The sequence below is a fragment of the Suricata suricatta genome, chromosome 16, assembly GCF_006229205.1.
Source record: "Suricata suricatta isolate VVHF042 chromosome 16, meerkat_22Aug2017_6uvM2_HiC, whole genome shotgun sequence".
In the NCBI taxonomy this organism is placed as follows: domain Eukaryota; kingdom Metazoa; phylum Chordata; class Mammalia; order Carnivora; family Herpestidae; genus Suricata; species Suricata suricatta.
Window position 1 is genome coordinate 51,339,572 of NC_043715.1, and position 20,889 is coordinate 51,360,460.

General features: G+C 54.3%; 2 protein-coding genes and 4 non-coding genes across 12 annotated transcripts; all 6 read left to right on the forward strand.

The window, feature by feature from the left end:
* The first annotated feature begins 6,151 nt into the window (after positions 1 to 6,151).
* Positions 6,152 to 15,656, forward strand: FLT3LG (fms related tyrosine kinase 3 ligand). 7 transcript variants are annotated; one of them, XM_029926282.1, is made up of 8 exons: positions 6,152 to 6,170; positions 6,484 to 6,550; positions 7,353 to 7,466; positions 7,676 to 7,729; positions 7,920 to 8,063; positions 8,571 to 8,709; positions 11,006 to 11,187; positions 15,427 to 15,656. In XM_029926282.1, exons 2-8 carry the CDS (start codon positions 6,518 to 6,520, stop codon positions 15,637 to 15,639), a joined length of 879 nt encoding a protein of 292 aa, XP_029782142.1. In that variant the 5' UTR covers positions 6,152 to 6,170; positions 6,484 to 6,517; the 3' UTR covers positions 15,640 to 15,656. The 7 variants fall into 7 exon arrangements, 6 of the variants coding, with proteins under 6 accessions (XP_029782142.1, XP_029782143.1, XP_029782141.1 ...); XM_029926283.1 differs by lacking the exons at positions 6,152 to 6,170; positions 6,484 to 6,550 and adding an exon at positions 6,233 to 6,250; XM_029926281.1 differs by lacking the exon at positions 6,152 to 6,170 and having other exon boundaries at positions 6,438 to 6,550.
* An 812-nt stretch (positions 15,657 to 16,468) lies between these two features.
* Positions 16,469 to 20,089, forward strand: RPL13A (ribosomal protein L13a). Its single transcript, XM_029925781.1, has 8 exons — positions 16,469 to 16,512; positions 18,144 to 18,216; positions 18,597 to 18,662; positions 18,842 to 18,943; positions 19,138 to 19,223; positions 19,394 to 19,453; positions 19,723 to 19,845; positions 19,974 to 20,089. Exons 1-8 carry the CDS (start codon positions 16,498 to 16,500, stop codon positions 20,058 to 20,060), a joined length of 612 nt encoding a protein of 203 aa, XP_029781641.1. The 5' UTR covers positions 16,469 to 16,497; the 3' UTR covers positions 20,061 to 20,089.
* LOC115281315 lies at positions 18,264 to 18,347 on the forward strand. Its single transcript, XR_003904228.1, has one exon. It is a non-coding gene; the product is annotated as a small nucleolar RNA Z195/SNORD33/SNORD32 family (small nucleolar RNA).
* Positions 18,980 to 19,063, forward strand: LOC115281314. Its single transcript, XR_003904227.1, has one exon. It is a non-coding gene; the product is annotated as a small nucleolar RNA Z195/SNORD33/SNORD32 family (small nucleolar RNA).
* On the forward strand, positions 19,259 to 19,330 carry LOC115281316. The gene has a single exon (XR_003904229.1). It is a non-coding gene; the product is annotated as a small nucleolar RNA SNORD34 (small nucleolar RNA).
* Positions 19,520 to 19,606, forward strand: LOC115281318. The gene has a single exon (XR_003904231.1). It is a non-coding gene; the product is annotated as a small nucleolar RNA SNORD35 (small nucleolar RNA).
* Positions 20,090 to 20,889: the final 800 nt, after the last annotated feature.

The window sequence follows — 20,889 nt, forward strand, 5'->3', positions numbered from 1 at the left end:
TTGTGAAACAGATAAAGGGAACTCTGAGAAGCCCCGGGCCTCTTGTTTCCCCCTTGGTCTTCTCCACCCTGTAGCTCTTGCTCTTTGACTTTCTCTGCCTCTGCATTGTTTCAGGACCCACAGTGTGCTGATATACAGTAAAACACAGTGGCTCCCCTGAATACAGTAAACCCCCCACCCCAAAAGTTGCTTTTGCCAGTTTCCATGGTGTAAATGCTCCCACCACGTCAGATTTCAAGCTCCCAATGACTGAACAACAGACTAACAGAATTCCTAAATTTAACAAAAAAAAATTTTTTAGGGGCGCCTGGGTGGCTCGGTTGGTTGGGTGTCTGACTTTGGCTCAGGTCATGATCTCACGGTTCGTGGGTTCGAGCCCCGCGTCGGGCTCTGTGCTGACAGCTAGCTCAGAGCCTGGAGGCTGTCTTTGGATTCTGTGTTTCCCTCTCTCTCTGACCCTCCCCCGCTCACACTGTCTCTCTTTCTCTCTCTCAAAAATAAATAAAACATTAGAAAAAAATTCTTTAAAAAAAACTTTTTTTAATGGTTATTTTTGAGAGAGACAGAGCATGAGTGGGGAAGGGGCAGAGAGAGAGGGAGACGCAGAATCCGAAGCAGCCTCCAGGCTCTGGAGCTGTCAGCACAGAGCCTGACGCAGGGCTCAAACCCACGACCCGTGAGATCATGACCTGAGTCAGAAGTCAGACACTCAACTGACTGAGCCCCCCAGGCGCCCCCAGAATTCCTAAAATTTTAACAGTCCGCTCCCATGAGCCAATCTGAGTGGCTCGAGAAAATCACTGTTTTAGAATTTTTTTTTAAGGTTTTATTTTTAAGTAATTTCTATACCCAATGTGAGGCTCAAACTCACAACCCAGAGATCCAGAGTCTCATGTTGTGCCAACTGAGTCAGCCAGGCACCCCCTAGAATTCTTTTTGGTGCAAGGAACCCATTCACACTAGCTTAGGATAAAGGAATTATCTAGAAGGCTGCAGAGACATAGAAAATAGGGCGTGAAAGGCATCTGAGGTGCCCCAGGTCTTGAGAACTCAGATGTAGGCAGGAACCAGGGCAGGTCCATTCTCTGTGGGCACGTGGTCTCTGGGAATTTTTTTTTAAGTAATTTCTATCCAACATGGGGCTCGATCTCATGACCCTGAGATCAAGAAGAGTTGGATGAAAAAAAAAAAAAAAAAAAAAGAAGAGTTGGATGTTCCACCAACTGAGCCAGGCAGGCGCCCCATCTCTGTTTCTTCTCCCTACCTGTCTGCTTCAATCAACTCCTTCAGCCCTGTGACCTTTGGAAAGCTTCATAACTGCTCTGAGCCTGTTTCCTCATCTGTGAAATGGGACTAAATAGTTCCAACCGGACTGGTTAGGTCGATGGGTCTACACAGCGCATGCATAATGACTGTTAGCTGGGAAACAGAAGTTGGCTCTGTCACGAGGCAGATGAGAATAGGCAGCCTCTCGTCAGGATCTGATTAAAGCTGGACCAGATAATTATCTCTCCCAGGATCTGGACGTTGGGAGAGACTTGGAGGAAAGTCCCTGGAAGGGTCTAGTTCCTGTCTGTGTTTTGACAATTCCCTCTAGGATTCTGTTGGCTGCCTCAGTGCCCTTCCCATTAATTCTGTTGCTTTAAGCAGCCCAAGGCAACTACCTGGTCGACATACCCCTAGCCCAGGCCTCTGGCAAGCGTCAGTGCGGTGGCCAGGGAGAAGAAATCTGATTGGCCAGTTGGGGTCAGGCTTCCACTTCTGGGCCAATCATGTCTGGCCAGGGGGCGGAAGCTCCTAGTCCACTCAGCCGCCCACCGAGCACCTACTCTGAGCTAGTCACTGTTCCATGCCCTGGAGAGATGGCCAGGAACAAGAGAACCGGGCCCTCGGGCAGATGTTCCAGTGGGCGAGAGCTATCTTAGGCTCTTGTCGCTGCTGTAACAAAGTTTTAGTGGCTTCAGCACAAGTGTATGATCTTAACAGTCCTGGGTGTCGGAAGTCTGAAAATGGGTGTCACCGAGCTAAACTCAAGGTGTCAGCGGGCGCTGCGTTCCTGACTGGAGCTCAAGGGAAGGCTCTGTTTTCACTGTCTTTTCCAGGCTCTAGAGGCCCTTACTTTCCTAGGCACGTGACCCTATGTTACTCTTTGTAGCCACTCAATCCATGATCTCCTCCCCACCTCAAGATAATTAAGTCCTACCTGCAAAGGCCCTTTGGCCATGTGAGGTAACATTCTCAGGTTTCAATGGACTTTTTTTTAAATTAATTTATTTTGAGAGAGAGAGAGGGAGAGAGAATCCCAAGTAGGCTGTACGCTCACAGCGGGGCTTGAACCCATGAACCATGAGATCATGACCTTAGCCAAAATCAGACCCTTAACCAACTGAGCCACCCAGGGACCCCAGTTTATTTGAGAGAGAGAGAGAGAGAAAGAGAGAGCGAGCAAGCGCACGGTGTGACCAGGGGAGGGGCAGGAGGGAGAGAGAGAATCCCAAGCAGGGGCTGCACTGTCAGCACAGAGCCCAACACGGGGCTCAATCTCACAAACTGAGATCGTGACCTGAGCCAAAACCAAGGGTCGGACTCCCAGCCGAGTAAGCCACCCAGGCATCCCTCCAGTAGACATCTTTGACGGCCATTCTGCCCATTGCGAGAGGAGACGCTAAATCAGTGAATAATCGAGAAGACGGCTGGCTAACCCAGGCTGGACAGGAAGCGAGGCGGAGGGGGGGGGGGATGGCCGGGATCACAGGATGGGTGGGTGAGGCTGCAGGAACCACCCCCAAACCTCCGCTGCTGACCACCACAAAGGCCGTTTCTTGCTCACACTGACCTGTCCATCAAGGGGAGGAAGGGGCCCTCTGCTCATCAGAGCCACGCAGAGACCCAGCCTGACTGTGGCCAGAACTCAGCATGACTTCTGTCATTACAGATCCACGCCCTGACCCACTTACTCCACATCTGGAAGGGACGCTGGGCACCTCCAGTCTCATTTCATTGGCCAAACGGAGTCACATGACTGTGCCTGCGCTCCACAGGGCGTGGTCCTAGACTCCTGCAGGGGAAGGCCCTCTGATATTTGTGGGCAGTTCTGCCAAGGGTTGGGGTGGCCCAAGCATGTGATTCAGAGAAGCAGAGATGTGGAAGGAAACTTCCATTTTCTCATTTACCTCCAGGTTGGAGTTGAAGAAATTGGGGTTTATTGAGGATAAGGGGCTGGCCAAGCTCCCACAGTGACCCACCCAGAGCTACAAGTGACCCTTGCCAGGCCTGATGCAATAAGACATATCCCCCGAGTCCTCTTGGGTCCCTGGCCCTGGCAGGGTCAGACCCAGCGACACAGCAAGCTCCCAGCCTGTGCCTGGGAGACCCATCATCTGTGCGATTATCGAGGGGACACGGGGCTGGGGATCTTATAAGTTTTGATGTTCAAGGATGGGGAGGTGATAAAGAGGAAGTGAGTGGCTCGGCACAAGGGCTGGAAATTTGTCCAACGGGCCATAGGGAGCCACAGAAGGTGTGTGAGCAGAGGAGAGGTAGGTAGGCTCAGCTCTGGGTGGAAGACACGGTCATAACTTAAGGTGAGTACCCTGAGAAGGAGCTCAGGGTACTCGGGGCGCCCAGAAATGTCACCCTACCCAACCCGAGTGTGTGCGCGCGCGCGCGCGCGTGTGTGTGTGTGTGTGTGTGTGTGTGTGTGTGTGTGTGTGTGAGGTGAGGCTGAGAGATGGCGGCCATCTTCCCAAGGAAGGTGCCATGTGCTGTCAGGGTTTTTTTCCCAGCTTTGTTGAGGTATCATTGACAAAATTTACATATATTTCAGTGATCCAACCTGATTTTTTAAAGCGTATAAAGCGTGACGTTTTAATATACATATACATCATGAGATCATTACCATAATCAAGTTAATGACCACATCCATCGCCTCACAAAGTTACCTTTCTGTGCCATGAGAACACTCAAGATCCACTTTCAGCTCAGTCCAACTGGAAAAACAAAAATTCTCTTTTTTTTTTAATGTTTATTTACTTTTGGGACAGAGAGAGAATGTGAGCGGGGGACGGGCAGCAAGAGGGGGAGACACGAATCCGAAGCAGGCTCCGAGCTGCCAGCAAAGAGCCCGATGCGGGGCTCAAACCCACCATCCATGAGATTATGACCTGAGCCGAAGTCAGATGCTTAATCAACTGAGCCACCCAGGCGACCCTGGAAAAAGAAATTCTGATATATCCAAAAGCAAAACAAACTTTTTTCCTAGGAAATTTCAAATGGACAATACAGTTTTGTTCGTGATAGGCACCATGGTGTACATCAGATCCTCAGAACTTATTCATCTTAAAACTGAAACTTTGTACTTTTTTGACCAACATCTCCCCATTTCCCCTACTTGTGTGCATCCCCCCCCTCACACCACACTAGCAACCACCATTTGACTTTCTGAATTTAGACATTTATAGATTCCACGTAGAAGTGATACCCTACATGATTGTCTTTCTCTGTCTGGCTGAACTCACTTAGCACAACACTCTCCAGATTTATCAGTGTTGTAAACAGCAGGGTTTCCTTGTTTTTGTAGCTGAATAATACATTTTTTAATTTTTTAAATATTTTGAGAGAGAGAGGGCAAGCAGGTAAGATGCAGAGAGAGGGAGACACAGAATCCAAAGCAGGCTCCAGGCTCCGAGCTGTCAGCACAGAGCCCGACGTGGGGCTCGAACTCACGAACCGTGAGATCATGACCTGAGTCGAAATCAAGAATCTAGATGTTTAACTAACTGAGCCACCCCGGTGCCCCCTATTTTTTTTTTTTCTGAGGAAATTTCAGACCTTTGTCCACAGTGGCTGCTCCAATTTATATTCCCACCAACAGTGCACAGAGATTCCCTTTACTCCACATCCTTGCCAACACCGTGTCTTTTTGAGGACAGCCATCCTAACTGGTCTGGGGTGACAGATACCTCAGGTGGTCTGGATTTTCATTTCACTGGTGATTAGCAATTGCATTGAATCTTGAAGGACAATGAAGATCTGATGAGGCTACAAATATGTCTGGAGAGCATCCCAAGCAGAAGGAACAGCATGTGCAAAGGCCCCGAGGTGGGAAACAGCCCGGGGGGGGGGGTTGTGGTTTGAATGGTGGCCCCAAAAAAGTTATGGTCCCTGTCCCCGCCCCTGAAACCTATAAATGTGACCTTCTCTAGAAAAACAGTCCTTGCAGACGTAATTAATTTAAGGATCTCTAGATAACATCCTGAGTTGGGGCCCCTTGCCTGGCTCAGTTGGTTAAGTATCCGGCTTTGGCTTCGGTCATTATATCGCAGTTCATAGGTTCAAGCCCTGCGCCAGTGCAGAGCCTGCTTGGGATTCTTTCCCTCTCTCTTTGCCGTTCTCTCTCTCTCTCTCTCTCTCTCTCTCTCTCTCTCTCTCTCTCAAATGAAATAAACCTTAAAAAAAAAATCATCCTGGGTTATCCAGTGGACCCAATATCAAATGACAAGTGTCCTTATAAGAGACACCCAGAGGGGAGACACTTCCAGAGAAGAAGGCCAGGTGAAGACAGACAGATGGAGTCATGTAGATACAAGCCGAGGAACCCCGGAGCTTCCAGAAGCTACGCTTGGGCCATACATCCAAGGTGGAGATGGATGAGGCTGTGGCTGAAGAAGCAGTCGAGGGCGGGCCCCGGAGGCCAGGGCTGAGCAGCGGCCGCGTTGCCGGGTGGGGGCGCCCTCTGTTGGCTTCACACGCACCCCTCACCTGGACGACCCCCACCTCGGCCCCCTTCTCTCTGTCTCCCTCCCGTCTTGCTCCCTTTCCAGGTCTTCTTGCATCTGCTCCAGCGCTCAGCCCTCCTCCTCCTGACTCCTCTCCTACCAGCCTTCCCAGTTCGAGGAGAGAAGGAAGGCGCAGGCTGACCTCCTCCTCGCCCCGTGTCATGGGTTCTAGCTGGAGACCGCTCCCCATTCGGAGGGGTCCCACCCGGGGAATCAACCCCGCTCAGTGCGCCCGGGCGCGCGGGAGACGCCACCTGTCACCACCAGGTGGCGCGCCCGTTGCCTCAGCCAGATCCACCCCGGCTCACTATCGCCCCCCAAAATTTCCTTTCGCTTTCGATCTCTGACTGTCACCCGGCCTGCCCCCTTCCACGCCCAGCTGGGGCAAGCCTGGTGCGTGAGGAGAAACGGACTCCGAGTCCCCGAGGGGCGGGACTGGGGTCGCCCTCCTGGCTGAGGGAGGAGGAATGGGGGTCAGGTTCCTGGGTCCCTGGCCTGGGGAGGGTTCCGGGGACCGGACGTCGGGGTTCTTAGAAGGGGAGATGACTTTTCACCGTAACTGGGGCTCATGCAGGAAGCCCGAGGGAGTAGGAGGCGGAAACTTAGCCACATCAAGGAGCCGAGGGAGGGGTGGGGAGGTGAAGGGGCGGGTGAGGAAGGGGCTGGGGTGTGAGGGTCTGAGACTCCCTCTTCTGTCCCTTCCGAGATCTGGCCATAGGCATGAGGGGCCTCTGGCCGAGATGATAGTGCTGGTGCCAGCCTGGAGCCCAACTGTGCGTATACCTGGGGGGCATGGTCGGGGCAAGGCAGAGCCTTAGCCAAATGGGCAGATCCGAAAGAGGAGGTGGACAGAGGTGGGGGACCTGGACAGGGCTGGGGATATGCACAAAGGAGGGAGACATGGGGCAGGGAAGAGACTGACAAGGGTGGGGGACGTGTACAGAGGAGGGGGACATGGCGGGGTGGAGGACACGGACGGGTGAGGGACATGCAAAGAGGAAGGGGGACATGGAGAGGGGTGGGGGACATGCACAGAGGAGGGGGACATGGACAGAGGAGGGGGACATGGACAGGGGTGGGGGACATGCACAGAGGGAGGGGACATGGGCAGGGTGGGGGACATGCACAGAGGAAAAGGACAGGGACAGGGGTGGGGGACAGGAACAGGGGTACGGGAGAGATGGACAGGGGTGGGGGAAGAAATGGAGGTGCAAATGGGGAAGGCAGGACCCGAGTGGAAGGAGAAACAGGAGAGAGGGGCAGGTAGGTGGACGGAGAGAGAAAGTCCTGGGCTGAGCTGAGCAGATGCGGGGAGCCGAGGGCGCAGCGGGGAAGTGGGGAGCTGGGGGGCCGGAAAGGCGCCAGGATACGGGCAGAGAGGAAGCCAGGGAGGGCTGGTCCAAGATGGGCACAGGAGCCCCAAGCAGGAGGGCTGAGCGCTGGACAAGAGGAAAGGAGACCTGGGATGGGAGGAAGAGGGGAGACCGAGAGAAGGGGGTGGGGGGGGCGGGTGCACAGGTGAGGGGTGCATGTGGAGCCAACAGAGGGCGCCCCCACCCCGTGCCGCGCCCGCAGACCTCCCTGCTGCTGCTGCTGCTGCTGCTCAGCCCTGGCCTCCGAGGGACCCCCGACTGTTCCTTCAGCCACAGCCCCATCTCCTCCACCTTCAAGGTCACCATCCGAAAGCTGGTGAGGACCCGGTCCCATCCTCTCGGTGCACCTTTCTGAGCCCACTGGGGCTAGGTTCCCGTCTAGGTGTCTTCTCTCTGGGTCTCAGTCCCCTTCTCTCTGGGTCTCTGTCTCCCTGTCTCTGCGGCTCCCTATCCCCCTCTCTCTGGGTCTCCATAGTTCTGTTTTCTCCTGGCTTCAGCCAGGCTTGACCCTGTTTTCTCCCTTAGTCTGATTACCTGCTTCAGGATTACCCAGTCACCGTCGCCTCTAACCTACAGGACGTGAGTCACAGATGGGAGGGGTTGGGGGGAGGGTGGGAAGAAGAGACTCAGGAAGCACCGCCCCTGGGGGGGGGGGAGTCCTCTCCAGTTAGCCGACCTGCCCTAGGATGCAGGACCCCAGGCCCGGGCCCCTCATCCTTCCAGCCTCCTCTGCTGGCGCGTCCCCACGAGCTTGGGTTCTCTCTCCCAGGACGAGCTCTGCGGAGCCTTGTGGCGCCTGGTCCTGGCCCAGCGCTGGATGGGACGCCTCAAGGCTGTGGCAGGGTCCCAGATGCAAAGCCTGCTGGAGGCTGTCAACACCGAGATACACTTTGTCACCTTGTGTGCTTTCCAGGTTAGCTCTGAACTTGGGAGACAGCCAGGGGAGTGCGCAAAGTGCCTCCCTGGGGCTTACTTACTGGAGATTTCTTTCGACTAGCAACGCAGGGGAGGTGGGGCTAGAGCCCCCAGTCCCGGGGGCGCGGGGGTGGGGGTGACATTGCTGAAAATAACACTTTTCTAGGCACTGAAGGCTGTCGAGGGTCCTGGGCCCGGGCCCGATGCACCAGTTCTGCGTTTTTTCTCAGGCCCCGCTGCTGGGCGTTGCCGAGGGGTTCTGTCCCCCAGCAACCAGAAGGAGGGGATCGAAACGCCCTCGGGACTCAGATCTGACTGGGCCCCGCTTGCTGCGCGTCGCTAAGGACGCCTCCCCTTAGCAACCCTGGGGGCAGGGGTCCAAATTCTCTCTGAGACCCTCACGGGGCCCTGTTAGGCCTTGCCAGGCAGGGAAGGCCCTCGCCCTGAGCACGCTGCGGAGGGCGGAGGGCGATGCGGTGGTGACCTCTCCCTCCCCTGCCCCCAGCCCCTCCCCAGCTGTCTTCGATTCGTCCAGACCAACATCTCCCGCCTCCTGCAGGACACCTCCGAGCAGCTGGCGGCCTTGAAGCCCTGGATCACCTGCAGGAATTTCTCTGGGTGCCTGGAGCTGCAGTGCCAGCCGGGTAAAGGCCCCCAGCGCCCCAGCCCCCCCCCCCCTACCCTCATCTCTCCCATCCCGCAGCCCCTCACCCTTTCTGCTTCGGCGCCCCCCAGACCCCGCCCTGCTCTGCTCCCATTGGTCGTGTGACCTCGGGGGGCCGTTCCCCCAAGTTCATTCCTCTTTCCGGGCCTCAGTTTACCTATCTCAGAGAAGAGAAAAATAATCCCTTCCTGGGTTTTTTTCAGTTTTTTTTTAACTTTAATTTATTTCTTTTGAGAGAGAGAGAGAGCAGGAGAGAGCACAAGCAGGGGAGGGACAGAGAGAGGAGAGGAGAATCCCAAGCAGGCTCTGGGCTATCAGGGAGGTGCCCAATGCAGGGCTCAAACCCACGCCCCTAAATAAGTAGACTTTAAATAAATAATTATTTAGTGTGACGTTTCACATCCTTTTGTCCCCTACTTAGTCTTTAGGAACCAGTGTGTATTTTATACTGCTGGCACAGGTGAATTCAGACTCGCCAGAGGAGGCGTGGGAGGCGTGTCTATACCCGCGGGGAGGGGGAGGGGGCCACACCACCTCTAAAAGATCAATGGGAAGTCCCGTAAGCAGAGTATGGCGAGAGACTGTGCCCTTGTGAACATGACTTCTTCAGCGTAATAAGGTTGATTCCGTGACCAAGTACATAATACATCCTGTAACTGACCCCGTCTTAGGAGGAAAAGGGGGAAATATAGACTATTTTTTGACAGGATCCGAGTTGAATCCGTGTGTACATATTTTCTCGCCACCTTACCGTGGTATTATTTGGAGGCTTTCCGTCCTGGCACATGTCACTACATCCGTCAGGTTGTTTGGTTTTTATTCCTGTTTTTCTTTAGTAATTTTTCTTTTTTTTAAATTCTCTTAATGTTTTATTTATTTTTGAGAGAGAGAGAAGAGAGAGCATGAGCAGGGGAGGGTCAGAGAGAGAGGGAGACACAGAATCCAAAGACAGGTTCCAGGCTCTGAGCTGTCAGCACAGAGCCTGACACGGGGCTTGAACCCACAAACTGTGAGATCATGACCTGAGCCGAAGTCGAATGCCTAACCAACTGAGCCACCCAGGCGCCCTTTTCTTTAGTAATTTCTATACCACACACGGGGCTGGAACTCAGGACCCCAAGATCAGGAGTCACGCTCTCCACCAGCTGAGCCCGGCAGGTGCCCTTGAACGAGATCTTTGAAAACCACCTTTCTGGGCACCTGGGTGGCTCAGTCAGTTAAGCATCGAACTTTAGCTCAGGTCATGATTTCGTGGCTTGTGGGTTCGAGCCCCACATCCGGCTCTGTGCTGACAGCACAGGGCCTGCAACCTGCTTCGGATTCTGTGTCACCCTCTCTCTCCACCCCTCCCCTGCTCGCACTCTGTCTCTCTCCCTCGCAAGAATAAATATTAAAAAACAAAAAAATTTAAAGCTACCTTCCATTCTAATTTTTTCAGTTTCTCCCCACACTTTCAAGCATTTTTGCCATCTAAATTAAGCTTCGTTTGTCATTTGTACTTACATTTATGACTATTCATTCATTTGACCACATTTTATGAGCCACGTCCTTAGTGACGACAGAGCCGGGAGCAAGACCGAGTGCTTGTACATGTGGGGCTGACATGGTAACTGAGGAGAGAGACAATAAACATGTAAGGAAATCATTAAGCGGGAAAATATCTGGATATAATGAGCCCTATGCAGGCAAATTACAACAGGGTGATGGAATCATGGTCTGAGGTGGTTGGCTGGAAAGTCACTGCCTATATGTTTAAGGAACAGTGAAGGGACACATGTGGCCGGAGCCCAGCAACAGAATGGGGTGAGCATGTACAGGGAGCAAAGACTGGGAAGGATCTTTGATCATTTTATTACCTGCCCACTTGTCAATTTGTCATCTGGTCAAACGTTTAATTTATGAAATTAAGCTATTATAATATTATTTAATGAGCACTAGTCATAGGGTCTGGCAATAAATGAGGCAGATAAGTTTCCTATCAGGAGCTCACAGCCGATTGGAAGAAAAAGAGGAATAAACAAATTAATAAATAAGCACTAGAAACATATTTGTCCAGGGGCTCCCAGGCGGTTCAGTCGATTAAGAGTCCTCCTTGGGCTCAGGTCTTGATCTCGAAGTTCATGAGTTCGAGCCCCGCGTCCAGCTCTGTGCTGCCAGCTCAGAACCTGGAGCCCACTTCCGATTCTGGGTCTCCCTTTCTCTCTGCCCCTCCCCTGCTCTGCCCTTCTCTGGCCCAGCCCTTCTCCTCAGTGACTCAGCCTCCTCTCTGCCCGCAGAGGCCTCCACCCCGCTGCCCCCAAGGAGCCCCAGGGCCCTGGAGGCCACAGCCCTGCCGGCCCCTCAGGCGCCTCTGCTGCTCCTCTTGCTGCTGCTGCCCGTGGCTCTCGCGCTGATGTCCGCTGCCTGGTGCCTGCGCTGGCGAAGGAGGAGGCGGAGGGCAGCCTGCCCTGGGGAGCAGGTGAGCCAGCAGAGTGGACAGAGGGGATGGGAAACCTGAGGGGGGGGACACCCAGCCCGTGCCGGCCACGGGTGCCTTGCACCTCCAGGCTCCGGGATGTGCTGCCCCTGTGGCTCCTGGAACGTGGAGAATCCTTCACCAAGCCCAGAACTCTGGACTTGGGGGGGGAGGGGAGTAGGCAGCGGGGAGGGGTGGTGGGGAGGGAGGCGGGAGTCTGCTCTGGATGATGAAGACCACTCTGGGGCCGTGAGGGGGGCAGACTGGAGGCTGGGTGAGGGTCCCGGGAGAGAGGACAAGGCCTGAGGCAGGGCCAGGACCAGCACCATGGGGATGGAGAGCAGGGGACAGGCCGTGTCTGTCGGGTGTCAGGGATCAAGAAGGACGGGGCTGGGGCACGTGGGTGGCTCAGTCAGTTGTGCATCTGACTCTTGACCACAGGTTACTCAGGTCTTGATCTCAGGACCATGGGTCTGAGCCCCACACTGGGCTCTGCGCTGGACATGGAGCCTACTTTAAAAAAAAAAAAAAGGACAGGGCTGGAGGGGTGCATGGCTGGCTCAGTCAACGGAGCATGTGACTCTTGATCTCTGGGTTGTGAGTTCGAGCCTCACGTTGGGTGTAGAGATTACTTAAAAATAAAATCTTAAGGGCGCTTGGGTGTCTCAGTCGGTTAAGTGTCCAACTTCAGCTCAGGTCATGATCTCATGGTTGATGGGTTGGATCCCCACATCGGACTTGGTGCTGAGAGCTCAGAGCCTGGAGCTGTGTCCCTCTCTTGCTCCGCCCCTCCCCCGCTGTGCTCTCTTGGGTGCTCGCTCTCTCTCCAAGAATAAATAAGCATTAAAAAATTAAAAATAAATAAAAAATAATCAAATCAAACCAAATTTTTTTTTTTAAAAAAAGCACATCTTAAAAAAAAAAAAAGAACAGGGCTCCAGATTGACAGGCTTGGGCAGGTGTCTTGCGTAGGTGGCACAGAGGACCCTGGGTCCGGCCCAGTGGGAAACCTAGGGGATGAGGGAGATTAGGGAGGGAGACTGAGCTCAGGCGGGACCTGGGTGCCAGAGGGGCCCCAGGGGAGACCTTTGGCTACAGGAGTCTGCGAGCCAGGAGACAGCGGCCTCCTGAAGCAGGTGGAGGGGATCATCTTTGCAAAGACCTCCAGATTCGAACAAGTCTTGAGTGTTCTAGTAACTTCGCTGGCCTGCAGTGGGTGTGAGTGTCAGTGTGAAAATCTAGGCCTCAGACACCAAGCCAGGGAGCTGGGACTTCCTGCCCAGGGTGGCAGGGAGCTGGGAGCAGGAGGTGATAGAAGAAAGGAACAGGTGTGAGGGCCGGGGGTGGGGGGTGCAGGTGGGCCAGGAGGGACAAAGGACGGGAGGCCTTAGCAGGTGCTTGACGGGCCCAGGGGACTCCAGGAAGAAGTGTTTTGCAGTAATTGTTCACACGTAAATTGCCTCAGTGGTACGCACCCTATGCTGGGGCTGCTGCGAATTAACCTACTTCATTGAGAAGCTAGTGTCATTATTATTCTGTTTCACAGAGGCTGAAACCAAGGCACAGAGAGGTAAATAATTTGCCAAAAGTCACACAGCACATGAGCGACAGAGCCAAGACGTGACTCTGGGCTTTCTGGGCATCGAAGCCTTTCCCTCTTTTGCCTCAGTTTCCTTATCTGTACAAAAGACTCTAGTCATCATCTTTCTGCCATAGAGTTGTCGGGAGGTTAAGTGGCACACCCAGAGCCCTCAGAGCAAGGCTGTCCCACAGAAATAGAACACAGGCCACACATGTCATTTAACACTCTCTGATAGTTGGGGCACGTGGCTCTCTCAGTCAGTAGAGCATGAAACTCTTGATTTCAGAGTTGTGAGTTCAAGCCCCACACTGGGCGTATAGATTACTTAAAAAAATAAAAAATTTTCTAGTAGAGTTTGTTTACTCATTTTGAGAGGAGAGGGGAGGAGCAGAACGCAAGGGAGAGAGAGAGAATCCCAAGCAGGCCCCGCACTGCCAGCGCGGGCTCCACCTCAGAGTCCGGGAGATCATGACCTGAGCTACATCAAGAGTCAGAGGCTTAACAGCCTGGCCACCCAGGTGCCCTCCTGCAGCGACATGTTTTCAAGTAAAAAGAAACAGGTAACTTTAATATATTTTTATCTCACCCTGTATATCCAAGATGTTGTCATTTCAACATGTAATCAATATTTTTAAAAATTATTGAGATAATTTACTCATTTTTTCATACCAGGTCTTCAGAATCCAGTGTGTATGTGACATTCACAGAACATCTCCATTCACACATTAAATTTTTATTAGAAATGCTTCATCCGTAGGGGCGCCTGGGGGGCTCAGTCGGTTGAGTGTCCAGCTTTGGCTCAGGTCATGATCTCAGGGTTCGTGGGTTTGAGTCCCGCATCGGGCTCTGTGCTGACAGCTGGGGGCCTGGAGTCTGCTTCCAGTTCTGTGTCTCCCTCTCTCTCTGCCCCTGCCTTGCTCACACACACACTCTCTCCAAAATAATAAAAAATTTAACAAATAATAACAAAAAAGAAATGCTTCATCTGTATGTAAAGTTCATGACATTCACATTTGCAAACGTAGATTCACCTGCTCCGGTTGTTCAAAATATACAGATGTTCTCCAGTAACTGAATCAAGGATCAGTTTCTAAGTTTAATGATTTTTCATTCCTGCATGGTAATTTGTGTTACAATCATTTTATTTTGTTTTGTTTTGTTTTAGTGTTTTTTTTTTTTTTGAGAGAGACAGAGCGTGAGCAGGGGAGGGGCAGAGAGGAAAGGAGCCACCGAATCCCAAGCAGGCTCCAGGCTCCGAGCTGTCCGCACAGAGCCCGATATGGGGCTCAAATTCACAAACCATGAGATCATGACCTGAGCCGAAGTCAGATGATTAACCGACTGAGCCACCCAGGTGTCCCTGTTATTTTATTTCTGAGTGGGGGGGGGGAGAGAGAGAGAGAGAGAGAGACAGACAGACAGAGAGACAGAGAGACAGAGAGAACCAGTGGGGGAGGGGCAAAGAGAGAAAAGGGAGACAGGATCCCAAGCGGGCTCTGCACTGACAGCAGAGAACCTGAGGCGGGGTTCAAACCCAGGAACCTTCCACTTGAGTGGAAGTTGGACGCTTAACGAGAACTGAGCCGCCCCTACGATTTTTTTTTTAAGGCCATCCATTGAGAAGTTTTCCTCCTATCCTTGCTCCTGTCCACTCTGCTTTCCTGCTCTCCAAAGAAACACACTATCTGTGTAAGTTTAAATTAGTTAAAATGTGGGGCGCCTGGGTGGCTCGGTTAAATGTCCGACTTCAGCTCAGGTCATGATCTCACGGTTTGTGGGTCGGGCCCCGCGTTACGCTCTGTGCAGACCACTTGCCCAGAGCCTGGAGCCTGCTTCGGATTCTTGTCTCCTTCTCTCTCTGCCCCACACTCATGCTCTGTTTCTCTGTCTCAATAGTAAATTAAAACATTAAGGGGCGCCTGGGTGGCTCAGTCGGTTAAGCCTCCGACTTCGGCTCAGGTTAGATCTCACGTTCGTGGGTTCGAGCCCCGCGTCAGGCTCTGTGCTGACAGCTAGCTCAGAACCTGGAGCCTGTTTCCGGTTCTGTGTCTCCTTCTCTCTCTGCGCCTCCCTCTCCCATGCTCTGTCTCTCTCTGTATCAAAAATAAATAAAACATTAAAAAAAATTTTTTTAAACATTAAAAAAATAATAAATTAGTTAAAATGTAACAGCTCCGTCGTAGCTTTGGAGCATGCATTTGGAACTCTCAGTATTCACGTGTGGCTCAGATGCCACTGCTCCCACTGTCCAAGCTGTTTTCTTAGACAGTGATGCCCTAACACATAGTGAGCGCTCATTGAAAATGGAATTATTTTCTTTTTCTATTTAAAAAAAATTTTTACTGTTTGTTTTTGAGAGAGAGACAAGAGTACAAGTTGGGGAGGGGCAGAGAGAAAAAGAGACACGGAATCCGAAGCAGGCTCCAGGTTCCCAGTGTCAGCACAGAGCCTGATGCGGGGCTGGAACCACAAACCACAAGATTATGACCTGAGCCAAAGTCCGATATTTAACCACTCAGGTTAAACTGAGCCACCCAGGTGCCCCGAATTATTTTCTGAGCAGTCTGTGCAGAGCTTTGTGCTTGGTGCTGTCCTCTCCTCTCTCCAAAGACCCCCAAACAGCCCAGTGAGACAGACACATCTATCATCCCATTTTACAGAGGATGGCATTGAGGCCCAGAGCAAGGAGTCACCTGCCAGAGGACACAGAACTAGGAGTCGAAGAAAGTCAGCTAGAGACTGGTTCCTTCCTCGACCACGCTGCCCCGCTCCCTCTCTCCCCAGGATGGAGGCAACGCCAGCCCCCAACGTCAGCCCCAGACCCGCCTATCCCACTCTGTACAAAGTCCTTGTCCCCAGGAAATTGTATATAAATCATCCTTTTCTACCAGCTCTGGCCAAGCCTGTCTGTCGATGGGACATGGTGTGGACGGGGCAGATTGGGTGTGAGTCTTGCTTTTTCGGTTAATGCAATGTTTAATTTCGTAGCCGTTTTCTGAGGCCTCCTGGGGCTCAGAGCCAGTGCAAGGCACTGCGGAGACCCAGATGCGAGTCAAAAGCCGCCCAGCCCTCTCAGGGCTCCTGTTCTATGGGGGAGAAGACACGGGACCCCTCTGGGGTCAGTACAGCGTGGACACACGTTCTGATGGCAGGAGAATGGGCACTGTGGGAGCCCAGAGGAGGTACCCGGCCCAGCCCGAGATACCGGGGAGGCTCTCTGGAGAAAAGGACTCGGGCCAGCTCATAAGGAGGCACAACAGGCACCGGATCCAGACTTTCCGTGTCTACACTAGAATAGAGAGCCTAGTTGCCCCCTGCGGGCCACCACTGGCCCTGCAGCCTGCGCTCGCTTTAGCCAGCAACAGCGCTTCCCCCGTCCCCCGCGAACACCCATCACCCCTCCCAAAAGGGAGATAAGCAGCCCCTCAAAAATATGGCTGCCGAGGCTGACCATCCCCGCCCCAGCTGAGCCGTCCTGCCCCCACGTGATCTCTCGCGCCGCACAGCAATGGCTGTCGAAGAGCCGGCGAGAAGACGTTTGCCCGGATTGGACAGTCGGGAGACGACCCGCCTTCTAGTGGGGCCTCTCTGCGCACGCGCCAAACACTTCGGCCAATGAAAAGACGGAAAGCTGCCCGCACTGCCCATGCGGCGTCACTTCCTCCGCCCCTGTTTCAAGGGATAAGAAACCCTGCACAGAGGCTTCCTCCTTTCCTAGGCGGCTGCCGAAGATGGCGGAGGCTCAGGTGCGGGCTCCGCGCGGGCCGGGGAGGCGTGGGGCCGGGTAGGATTCTGGCCAGGACCGGGTTGGACTCTCTTTCCCCTAGTAGGTGGCTCGTGAGATTTAAGCTCGGTCACTGAGCGGAATGGGGAGCTTTTGGGGCTGAGAGGAGTCTGCCACGGGGGGAATAGGAAATAAACGGGACTTTTTTTTTCTATGTCCGGGACTGGCCCACATGCGATAGCGTCCCTCCTTTAGGGGTGATTATAGGGGCTCCCATCAAAGGAAGAATTAGTTTGGAACTAGGCCTCGTTTGCCTTTGACCCTTGGCCGGATGAGATTTCTGTGTCCCCAGCGGTGGGGCAGCACGCGCAAAGCGCCGGGGCGGCCTCGTGGCGGTGAGAAGCCGAGCACTGGCCAAAATGGAGGCCGCTCTCCCCTCCCCCTGCCCCAGGCGCGCGTTGCCCCCGCCTCGTGGGACTGCTAATCTGTGTCCTGCAGCTTTGAGCGTTTTCGTAGGAATCTCAGGCGGTGGGCCCAGAGCGTTCTCGTCTACACGGCGTGCGGGAACGGATTCTTTTGCTCCTTAGGGTTGATCTTCAAGATCTGAAAGGAGAGAACTGTAATAAAGAGGCTCCACAACCCTGGGATCTACACTGTCCCTAACCGCCTGGGGGCCCTCGTGGGACACAGCAGAAACTTAGCTCCGAGTGCTCCCACTCCTGGGTCGTTTCTTATGCGTAGAGGGGATGGGTCGGGAATTAGTGCCCATGTGAGTTTCATGTAATGCGTCTGAGCGGTTGAGGAAGGAAAAAGCAAGTGTGTGCCGGCAGATCGGGTAGGGGAGCTCTCCGAACACGTACTCCTGCGTTTACTGCGCGCCCGGCACCGTTTGTGTTATATTTTGTGTGATTCCCTGACCTTCCCGTAACGTTCCTGAGGCAGATCCTGTTATCCTCATCTTCCAGGTGAGGAGGCTGGAGATTTTTAGCCAAAGTCACATTGTCAGGAGGTCTGGCTTTAGATTCTGTACCCTTCTGCCTTCCAACAATCACAAGTATATAACAAGCACTCGGTAAGAGTGGGGACTTTGCTCGTGGTGAAGAAGCTGCGGATTCGGTGTTGAGCAGTTCACCCAGGGACGCAGTTAGTGGACATGAGGTCACAGGCTTCTGTCTCCTTCGCAAGCCTCGTCCATACTGAGCCCGTTTCCTTTACTATTCGGTTTGTGCTGGAAATGATTTTACCCTTGAGCAGAAGAGACTTGGTCTTTTCAGGATGGCACAGCTGGTGTCACAGATGGTAAATTTCTAGGTGGCTCGATGGACAGAATGTTGCCAGTCTTTGTTCAAATCCCAGCACGTTCTCTCAGCCTCTAATGTAACCTGGGCTCCTAAAAAATTCCTGCCCTTCAGGCAGCTGCGATATGGGAGGCAAGGTCTTAGGTTTATCATTTACTGAAGTCTTGAGTCTGCCATTTGCTTGGTTGGCCACATCTCTAAAGTGGGCCTTGGGTCCTAGTTTGCAGGCGTGCGAATGGACAGGAGGCGCTCAGGGGGAGAAGGTGAAAGAAACAAGTAGAAAGCAATGGTTGCTTTGGGGTGGGAGTTGGTGCTGCCAGTGCGGCTAAGCTCTCCCCCACCTCTTCTCCCCCAGGTCCTGGTGCTCGATGGCCGAGGCCATCTCCTGGGCCGCCTGGCGGCCATTGTGGCCAAGCAGGTGCTGCTGGGTAAGTCTGCTCTGCCGCTCAGTCCCCGGGGGACTGAGTCCCAACCAGAGGTCCGTGATGAGCAACAATCACCATCTTTCGTTTGAGTCTCACGACCGTGAGATCAACCCCATGCACCGCTCTGAGACCTGCCAGCCCCTCCCTGTCCTGGGGCCCAGGGCTCCGACGTGGAACATTCTTTTCCCGTTTGGCTGTGACTTGGGGCAAGAGGGGTCCCTTGTAGGGCCTCGGCTTGCTTGTGCCTTGTGGTCCCTTCCATACAGGGGAGGGTGTCTGTTTCCGGGTCCTCAGCAGTAACTGGGCCAGTTTGCGGGTGGAGCCCTTGGCCGGCCACCCAGCCTTCCGTCCTGGGTCCCCTCACTCTCTCCCTTTTCCTTTAGGCCGGAAGGTCGTCGTCGTGCGCTGTGAAGGCATCAACATTTCTGGCAATTTCTACAGAAACAAGTGTAAGTGGGGATGTGGAAGGGCTGGAGAGGGTTGACCTGGGAGATGGCTCCGGTGGTGGTGGTGGTGCTCCGCCGAGTCCCCTCACGGGCCCCTAGGAGCTGGGGTGCGCGCGCAAGTCGCCGTGTGTCTGGAGGCTGAGGCTTCACGGCGCTCGCTCTCTCTCTCCCCCCCCCCCCAGTGAAGTACTTGGCCTTCCTCCGCAAGCGGATGAACACCAACCCGTCCCGGGGCCCCTACCACTTCCGCGCCCCCAGCCGCATCTTCTGGCGGACGGTGCGAGGTGAGCGGGGCCGAGGCCGCAGGCGGGGCCGGGCGGGCGGCCGGTGATGAGGACGTCTCCCACTTGCGTTCGAGTCCCCCGACCGTGAGATGACTCACATGCACTACCATCTGAGGCTGCCTGGGCGCCGGCGGGGCGGGTGCTGGCGGCCCCGGCGCGCCCTGTGAGCGAGCCTGCTGTCCCTCCGCCCGCAGGCATGCTGCCCCACAAGACCAAGCGAGGCCAGGCCGCCCTGGAGCGCCTCAAGGTGTTCGATGGCATCCCGCCGCCCTACGACAAGGTGAGCACGACAGTGTGCACAGGGTCTGGGTGCCCGGCGTCCGTGATGTTGCCCAGTTCTACCTACATTGTTTGATCCCCGTGAGAACAGCCCTGACTGAGACGCCCTTCGCCGGCCCTCCCCCCGGCCGGCCCCCTCTCCGGGTTTCTGAAGCCCCTCTCCTCTAACAGAAAAAGCGGATGGTGGTTCCCGCTGCCCTCAAAGTCGTGCGTCTGAAGCCCACGAGAAAGGTGAGTGGGTGACATGGAACGGTGTCCCCAGAGGGTGAACAGGGTGAACGGGAGGTCCTGGACACTGGCAGATGATGTCTCTTTCTCACGATGGTCTGCGGATGCCTCTGCAGGCGGTGCCGATAATGCCAATGGCTCAGCTGATGCCAGGGGGGGTGGGGGGCCCTTAGGGGGCAGTGGCATCGTTTTAGCTTAGGTTTGCTGAGAAAAGTGGGGTCAGCTCTGTCCCTTAGCTCCACTTAACCATACTCCTCCCCCTTGCCCCCCAGTTTGCTTACCTGGGGCGACTGGCCCACGAGGTTGGCTGGAAGTACCAGGCAGTGACGGCCACCCTGGAGGAGAAGAGGAAGGAGAAGGCCAAGATCCACTACCGGAAGAAGAAGCAGCTCATGGTGAGGAGGGGCAGGGGGCCTGTGTTTGAGCCCAGCTCGGGGAGGGGAGCGGGACGGTCGGGGTCCTGGGAGGGGCACTGTCCCAGCCGCAGCAGCCACTGACCAGTGTCTGTCCTCCTCCCCCACAGAGGCTTCGGAAACAGGCCGAAAAGAACTTGGAGGGGAAAATCAGCAAATACACAGAGGTCCTCAAGACCCACGGCCTCCTGGTCTGAGCCCAATAAAATTGACTGTTTATTCCTCATGCTTGGCCTGGCCTGCCCTTCCTCCATCGCCGCCCTGGGATGCGGGGACTCCCAGGGGCCGCTGTCCAGGTGCCCCAGGCAGCCCGGGACTTGGGATACTGGGACCACAGAAAGGGCCTTAGTCACCGCTATTAAGCAAGGTCTCCTAAAACATTCAAACAGCTGTAGGAGCTTTGAGGCATAGATTGCCCGTGATCTCCTCATTCATGAGGTTTTACTAAGTTGACAGTTGCAGCAACTAGGGTGGTTTCATTGTTTGCCAGAAGGATCTGGAGAGTGATTGGAGGGGACCCTGGGTCACCCACGGGGCATGTCCAAGCCTCCCACGTGCTCAGTGCTAACACTCCACGGCCTAAAGGGAGTGAGGACGCTGAGGGCCAAAGCCTGGTGGCACAAAGGTATTTACAGACGTGTACACGGGGAAGCACGGCCAGGGGTCACAGGCACTGCCCTTGGGCTCCCCCTGTACTTTGTCATCCGAAACTAATAAATTATTTTTAAAGAAATTCAGCGTCTTCAGTGTGTGTCCGCTGCGGAGGCGGGCCCAGGGAGCCAGGCCTCTTGCCATGAAAGTCTCTTGACAGGACCCTCTGGCTGTAACCTGCCCTTCCAGGAAGGTTTCTTGCCGAGGAATTTCCTTGAGGTTCCTGTGTAATTCGGTTTTTCAGAACCATCGAGGCCTGAAGCTGTCAGCTGTGAAGTATGGAATCAGCACCATCGTAAGCAAGTCTCCACGGGGGTCACACAGGCTCTTCTGGTCCGGGCCGCCCCAGGAGGGCTGCTTTCCGTAAAGAGATGG

Excerpts from the sequence above, each read along its gene's own strand:
- FLT3LG (XM_029926278.1), top strand. The coding sequence starts at position 7,182 with ATGGGCACAGGAGCCCCAAGCAGGAGGGCTGAGCGCTGGACAAGAGGA. Across the intron at positions 7,467-7,675 it reads AGGTCACCATCCGAAAGCTG|TCTGATTACCTGCTTCAGGA; the intron begins GTGAGGACCCGG and ends TTTCTCCCTTAG. Across the intron at positions 8,064-8,570 it reads TCACCTTGTGTGCTTTCCAG|CCCCTCCCCAGCTGTCTTCG; the intron begins GTTAGCTCTGAA and ends CCCTGCCCCCAG.
- RPL13A (XM_029925781.1), top strand. Across the intron at positions 18,944-19,137 it reads CTTCTGGCGGACGGTGCGAG|GCATGCTGCCCCACAAGACC; the intron begins GTGAGCGGGGCC and ends CTCCGCCCGCAG. Across the intron at positions 19,454-19,722 it reads GTCTGAAGCCCACGAGAAAG|TTTGCTTACCTGGGGCGACT; the intron begins GTGAGTGGGTGA and ends CTTGCCCCCCAG.